Raw genomic sequence first — 7,788 nt, 5'->3', positions numbered from 1 at the left:
TTGATAGTATATGTAAGAGTTTGATAGCAAATGTAAGAGAGTTTGATAGTATATGTAAAAGAGTTTGATAGCAAATGTAAGAGAGTTTGATAGTATATGTAAGAGTTTGATAGCAAATGTGAGAGAGTTTGATAGTATATGTAAGAGAGTTTGATGGTAAATGTGAGAGAGTTTGATAGTATATGTGTGAGAGGGTTTGATAGGACATGTGAGAGCAAGTTTGATTTATGGCCTAAAGGGCCTCTCATAGAGTAGCGACGAGTGGACGGTGATCCATAAAAATTAGATTTGATCCTATTTTACGACACCGGAGCTGCGCCGGAGTCAGTCTACAAAGATCCCTCCAACAGGAAAAGGAACAAGCACAAAATCCGTATTTTCAAAATAATTAAAAAAGTCAGATTAATTTTATTGAAATCCTAGCTATATTAATAAATATATGGTTATATTTATACAAAAACACTCCCAAAATGTATCATTCTGTTTGGGAAGCAGATGGCAACACGTAGCATGCAGCATATGCATATACACATAATACATGTGGATTTTATTTTGAAATCAAAAGTTTCAAAAAGACGACAGTGATACAGTTTCACCTGTTTGGAGTTCATCTTCCACAGAATTAATTATTTTGCTCTCACATTTTCCTTGACATTTATCACTGGATTTATTGCATAATTTCACATTTCCTACACACGCTTCTTGGAGCTCCAAGAGCAGAGCGCACTGGACGCTGTATAAATTAGCCCAGTGGTGTTATGGCCAGGTGGCTGTAATTAGTGCAGAAAAAGAGCCTTTGGTAAACTTTCCATTGCTTAAAAGTAAATGGTAGATAGCGCCTTTCAATCACACCAGGATACTCAAAGTGCTTTACACTACAAACCTGTCCTCATCTACCCATTCACAAAGCAATCTATTAAATCTCTCWACAAAACTAACAGGTACAAATCAACTTATAGAGACTAATCAGTGCTTTAAACCACACTCATACGTTGATGGGACACACATCAGAAACAGTGGGGTTCAGTGCCTTGCCCAGGGTAACTTTGAGATGTGACAGACTAGCGGAGAATTGCCAACTCTCACATTAGAGGAACGACTCCCCTAGCTACTCTGCCACAGCCGCCCCGACACTAAAAGTGTTCCACTGCTAAATATGACAATTGAGTATAAGCACCGGACATTAGCCACATACATTAACATTAAAGAAGTTGTTTTTTGGGGGGGCTATTTGCAAACTGATCTTCCACAGTAGTTGCCATCCTGAGCTAAATTGTTTTAAGGGGGTATTTCCATAGGCTGTGACAATGTGATGAAATTAATTGTCAAGATCTGGATCTCTTCAAGCACTGGTGGGCAGTGCCAATCCAAAGATTAGCTCCACAATTTCTAAAGCGTTTATAAAAATATTTAGGTCTGCATCTTCAAAAGTGCTTATGTTATAGAAAAACTAGCGGAAGCTAATTTTAAAGCACAAGTTCAATTTGACACTTACTAGCTGGCAATAATTCATGTACAATATATGCACAACACTGCCAACTAGCGGTGCATGAACTCTTTCAGCTTAATCCTACAAGTGCCGATTGCTGGGGATGTGATTTCATGAAACAGACCTTTGGCTCCTGGCGTAAAAATTAAAAAGTTGTTGAGGATTGCTAGTTCGGCTGCTTCTTTGTCTTTTTCTTTTGTTTGTTGTAGTTTTTCTTTACAGAAGCATCAATAAAGTAATTTTAAAACTGTTTATTGGAAAACTAAAGCGATGCATTCTGGGTACATGACGGATTTTATTTGTGACGGGAAACAAAAGCACGGAGTACAGGAAACTATCTTCACTTCAAAATATGAGGTTAGATTTTAAAGTTTTCCTTGTAGTTGCTCCAGTTGACCACTAGATGTCAGTCTTCATCAGCATTACATATTTAAATAATTTCTGCATCCCTTCAGCTGGCCCCGTTGGCCGATTGCTTCGACCAGTTACGTCAAGTATTGAGCTCCAGCATTTAAACTTTTTTTTTTGATAAAGGAGCTCCGATCGTAAAGTAAAATAAATCAATACATACAAAATTTTAGTATGTATTACAAACGTTAACGGTTTTTACTGGGCTAGGGAGTACTAAACACTGCCTTCCTGCTACGTAAGCAGACACAAAGCATTGTGTGAAATCAGAACCATGACCGAAAACAACAGCCAGCAAGGATGTATGCCTTTCCAATAGTGCGTTTATCTGAGAGGGGTGCTGTTGGATAGATCATGTGTGTTGTGATTCATTGACAGCCAAACCTTCTTCTGTTCAAGATAATGACAACTGGTAGATAATTAGTCATTAGCGGTACTGCATTTTGATTTTAGAAAACGCAAATCTGCTTATGAATTATAAAAAAATTAGTAAGACTGCTAAAGCGCAAACTAAATATTTAGGATCGCAATTAGCGGATTTGCGCTTTAGCGGGCTGGTGCCCACCACTGCCTTCAAGGAGCCATTTGTTCCATCTCTAGCCATTGTGTCCCTGTTAAATGAAACAGCCATTAGAAGTGCTACTACAACTTGGTTAGCGTTTTGACTGTTTTTCTCTTGTTGAGCTTYGTGAATTGCCAGACATAATAGCTTCATCCAAACAATCAACAGCTCTGCTAGAACCCATCCCAAGCAGACTGTTCAAAGATGCTTTTTTTCCTTGATTGATATCTCTATTTTGGATCTGCTTAGTCTGTCTTTATTTTTGTCAACATCTGGACAGAAATAATCTGAAGAGTTTCAGACAGGATTTAAGGCTACTCATTACAGAAACAGCAAAGATGAGTGTTAGTAATATTCACATGGCTTCAGACAGTGGATTCATGTCTATACTTGTTCTTTTAGACCTCAGTTCTACATTTGATTCAATTAATCACAATATTCTAATACAGATGCCTGTCCGTAATATTAGGATTACAGAAATGGCTCTAAAACAGGTAAAATCACATTATTGATAGATTCCAATGTGTTCTTTTTATAAATGGTAATTCTTCTAACTCTTCATGCTGAACTTTTTAGTTATTGCTCTCATTATCCTTTGGGCCTTGTTTTTTTTCCCTGAGAAACTGCKCCTAAATTAATCATTCCATTTATGCCTTAAACAATGTGGGATGCCTGGGATGCACATCACAGAGAGTACAGATAATAAATGCTAGGGTTGCATATCAAAAGTTTTAAAAAAGTCAGGTACGGTAAAAATACAGAATTTCTTAGAACCTTTAAGATTTTAGTCACAAATGGTGTATCTGGCTCAGTTGAGTGGATATTCAGTTAAATTTTTTGATGAAAGAATTTTTGTTTAAAAACCACTCGTAATAACATTAGAGAGCAAAACTGATAGATATAGTTCAACCTGAATTAGTTGAGAGTTTATTTTGGCACTGTTGATTTTATTTCTTCCACTTGCATGAATTTCTGTGGCAATTACAAGCATAGAAAGCAGCAGAAACAAACTGCAGCAGTTCCAATGTAGCCCGCGGTCACTGGTGGTCAGCAGGAATTCTTTGGTAATTTTTCTGCCACCGTGAGAGTGTCATTTGATATGAATGAAAACGGAATGTAAAAAATCTAAAAACTAAAACCTTACGGTTCCTCTAGATACAGCATCCCTACACTCCATGATTGCCCACACTCAACTTGAAGAATGAAAAGTGAGCTGTAAAGAAGCGTTGGAAGTCATAATATCTTCCTACTGAATCCTTCAGCACCTCCAGCTTGGGTTGATACGCTCAAAAGAGTTTGACGGTAAAAGCTCACTCTTGTACTTTTTTCACTGAAGAAATTTCTTTATCCACGACAGATGTTATTAACATATAGAGAAAGTATGTACTTCATAAAACCGTACTACTCACAAATTAGAGAATAAACTGTATATTTACTGTTTGTTTTAAACAGTGGTGGGCAGCACTAATCCAAAAATCAGCTTTGCAATTTCTAAAGCGCTTATGAAAATATTTAAGTCCACAACTTCAAAAGCGCTTATGCCATAGAAAAACTAGCGGAAGCTAATTTTAAAGCATAAGTTCAATTTGACAGTTTCTAGCTGACAACAATTCATGTACAATATATACACAACACTGCCAACTAGCGGTGTATGAACTCTTTTATAACTTAATTCTAAGCCGATTGCTGGGGATGTGATTTTCTGAAACAGAACTTTGGCTCCTGGTGTAAAAGTTAAAAAGTTGTTGAAGATTGCTAGTTTGGCTGCTTTAAAAAGTTGTTGAGGATTGCTAGTTCGGCTGCTTCTTTGTCTTTTTCTTTTGTTTGTTGTAGATTTTTCATTAAAGAAGCATCAATAAATTAATTTTAAAACTGTTTATTRGAAAACTGAAGCGATGCATTCTGGGTACATGACGGATTTTATTTGTGACGGGAAATAAAAGCGGAGTACAGGAAACTATCTTTACTTCAAAATAAGAGCGTGGATTTTAAAGTTTTCCATGTAGTTGCTCCAGTTGACCACTAGATGTCAGTCGTCATCAACATAACATCTTTAAATCATTTCTGAGTCTCTTATCCCGTTGGCCAATTGTTTCAACCAATTACTTCAAGTACTGAGTTCCAGCGTTTAAACTTTATTTTTGTTTTTAATAAAGGAGCTACGATTGTACAATAAAACAAATCAATACATACAAAATTTTAGTATGGATTACAAACGTTAACTGTTTTTGCTATTGCCTTCCTGCTACGTAAGCAGACACAAAGCATTGTGGGAAATGAGAACCATGACCGAAAGCAACAGTCAGCAAAAATGTATACCTTCTCAATAAGTGTGTTTATCTGGGAGGGGTGCTGTTGGATAGATCATGTGTGTTGTGATTCATTGACAGCCATACCTTCTTCTGTTCAAGATAATGATGACTGGTAGATAATTAATTAGCAGTACTGCATTTTAATTTTAGAAAGCGCAAGTCYGCTTATGAATTATAAAAATTAGTAAGACCACTAAAGTGCAAATGAAATATTTAGGTCCGCAATTAGCAGATTTGCGCTTTAGCGGGCTGGTGCCCACCACTGGTTTTAAATTACACAAAGCAAAGCCTTTGTATTGAGTTCCATCATATGCAACATTTGATTCGACATCTGTGCATGGTGTGAAATATTAAAACAAATGTTAAATAATGTTGACTGTAAAAGCATATTGGCATGTGTATTTGCACTCCAATGAGATTTGGTATTTAATGTGATACATACATGTACAGTCTTTCTGGTTTTTGGCCAACTCAAAGCCGGGTCGACACTCGCAGGACACCCCGCCTTTGCCTGGAGCTTCTCTGCAGATGTGAGCGCAGCCGTGGTCCTTGTTCATACAGTTCATTCCATCTGTGTAAAAGATGAGGACAAAAGTACACGGAGAATTTTTAGGGATGTTTAACAAACATAATTAGCTCACTTTTACATACCATAAACTGAACCAATGCTGCAAAGAAAGGAGAAAAATACTAAAAAATACCTTGATTAAAATCAAAAAATGTAAAAGTTACAGAACAAATACACCGCCACCAAAAAAAGGTCAGAGACTTTAATATTTCATTGGATATTTCGGCTTTTATTACAGCACACATCCTCTGTGGCATTGTTTGGATAAGCTTCTGCAATGTCGCAATATTTATTAGCGCGCAGGTGGATGCTAGGCTACGTTAGCTGGAGAGGAGCAGRTAAGTGGAGGAGTGCAGGAGGAGCAGAGAGGACCACGGAGGGGAGACAAGTCTGGTGATCACTGACCACTGATCCCTGACCCGAGTCACTGAGACAACATCACGGACCAACAGGTGTGTGGGTTGGGGGAGAAAACAGGACAGGTGTTTTGTCTAAATTTGGTCAGCTGATGCAGGAGCGTGTTATATTTTGATGAGCTTTTTCTGCTGCTTTAGTTTTTGGAATACAACAATGTTATCACTAAAACATATTTGTATGACCAGCGTTGAACCAAAGGCGTATCTTCATTTAACATCTTATGTTTTGACCAATACTGGTAATGTTCTTTCTGTAAAATTGACAAATGTTTGTAGTTAATTGCAAATTTGAATCTTACACATAATTAAAAGAAATAGTTTTGTTGATTTGGATTACGTAAAWTTGTTCAATTTGATACGAGACTATGACAATTGTGCTTTGATCAATGCATTTRATGATTAAATTTAAATATAAATGATAGCTTTTAATTTTATTTTTTTTAGCCTAGTTTGCCTGTATTATTACAAATCATTTGGGTTTTAATGTTCAAGTAGAGACAACAAAGTTCAGAAGTTTTAATTTTCAAATTTAAGGCCATGTGATTATTCATTGAGCTTAAAGGGATAAAATTCTTAAAGTTTGACACTGAATGATGTTGTGTTCAAAAGTTTGATATCTTAAAACTCTAGCATTGTAGCACYGGTATTATTAATTTTTGTGCAGACAGGTTATGTTGATTTATTTGGTTAAATTGTGTTTATCTGTGCGGGGACCAAGGCTGACCCTAGACATTTGGGGGCCCTAAGCAGAAAATGTATTGGGGGCCTAACTTTGACATARRTAGACRGTAAAAGATACATAAAACTAAATGCTGTGTAAACTTTGTGCATAAAATTCTACYTRTTTGATCATAGTGTAACGTAGTTTACTGTTAACTGAGCACAGTCACTAAATGCTGTATGRGTGTGTGGAGGGGTGAATGAGGACACATATTGGGTTGTGAAGTGCTTTGGGTAGCCTGGTTGGTTAGAWATGTGTAAATACAGTCCRTGTATCATATATTGGTCTGAATCCAAGCATTAAATCATGAAATTATTTCTAAATTAGTTCTAAACATTTTTAAGGTTTTTACTCACTTTTTGCGCGTCAATATAGAGATGCATCTCTCCTACAGCRCAATTATTGACAAATGTCCAAATATGCAAATCRTGTGATGACATCTTTCATGGCTTTTAGTACAGCCAATACCAACATTTCTTACTGAGGAGTTAGCAAACGCGGTCAGTTGCTCAAAATCTCACTCCAAGCTCAGAATAAAACTTGAGAGCCCTGATGACATCTTTCTCTGATGCTAACATCTGCTAAGATTTCTAACAATGCTAAAAATAACATTAAAACTAATATTTTGTCAGCTTGTCTTACTGTTTTTGCTCTCATCTGTTCCATGTGTGCTCCTCCGCTAGTTCTCTGATGTTTTGTTTGCTTTGTCAGYTGTTTTTTAATTTATTTATTRTTTGTTTTGKTTTGTTTTTGCCATTAAAGTAAAGTAGTAGTAGTAATAAAGTATTAAAGTCTTAATTTGTTCTCCAGCCCTTGTGTTCCAGTCTGCATTCTTTGGTCAGTCCTGAAACAAATTTTGGACAAAACAAACTCCTACTGTAGCTTTTGACACTGCAAGCTTCCCCAGTTCAGTCTAGCAAAAAAGGTAACTAAAATGTTTAAGTAAATGGGTCGCATGCAAGAACGTTTTCGTATTCTCATCCTAAATTTCTCTTGCTTTTGTTCGAATGAACATGTCACGTCAGATTCAACAAACTCTTCTATCTTCAGGAAAAGTGCTTAAATGAGCTGCGTAAACCTGACGAATGCCACTTGTTCGTATCCAGGTGCTCGTGCACGAGGAGAGGAGATTAACATAATTACCACCCCAAAAACACCTTTTAAGGCTATACGTTCCTGCCCCACATTCCAGGAAGTGTCTATTCTTAATGCTGTTGTATAACACAACAATATTAATATGAAGATCTCAAACTACAAACCAACCTTAATTATGCTTTCATTGAAGTTTGATTTGTTTCTGTATATAATAAGC

The 7,788-nt window shown here is 36.5% G+C and overlaps 1 protein-coding gene across 1 annotated transcript in view; it reads right to left on the bottom strand.

Annotated features, from left to right (window-relative positions):
* Positions 1-5,342, bottom strand: part of LOC106530765 (signal peptide, CUB and EGF-like domain-containing protein 1) — a gene marked incomplete at its 5' end in the record, with an annotated part of 47,816 nt that extends 42,474 nt beyond the window's left edge. Inside the window, 1 exon segment of the mRNA XM_014026461.1 lies at positions 5,214-5,342. Coding sequence (XP_013881915.1) covers positions 5,214-5,342 — 129 coding nt within the window.
* Positions 5,343-7,788: the final 2,446 nt, after the last annotated feature.

This window comes from Austrofundulus limnaeus, unplaced genomic scaffold, assembly GCF_001266775.1.
Source record: "Austrofundulus limnaeus strain Quisiro unplaced genomic scaffold, Austrofundulus_limnaeus-1.0 Scaffold556, whole genome shotgun sequence".
NCBI lineage: Eukaryota > Metazoa > Chordata > Actinopteri > Cyprinodontiformes > Rivulidae > Austrofundulus > Austrofundulus limnaeus.
Note: the sequence above shows the minus strand (reverse complement) of the source record. Positions and strands in the feature narration are given on the sequence as shown.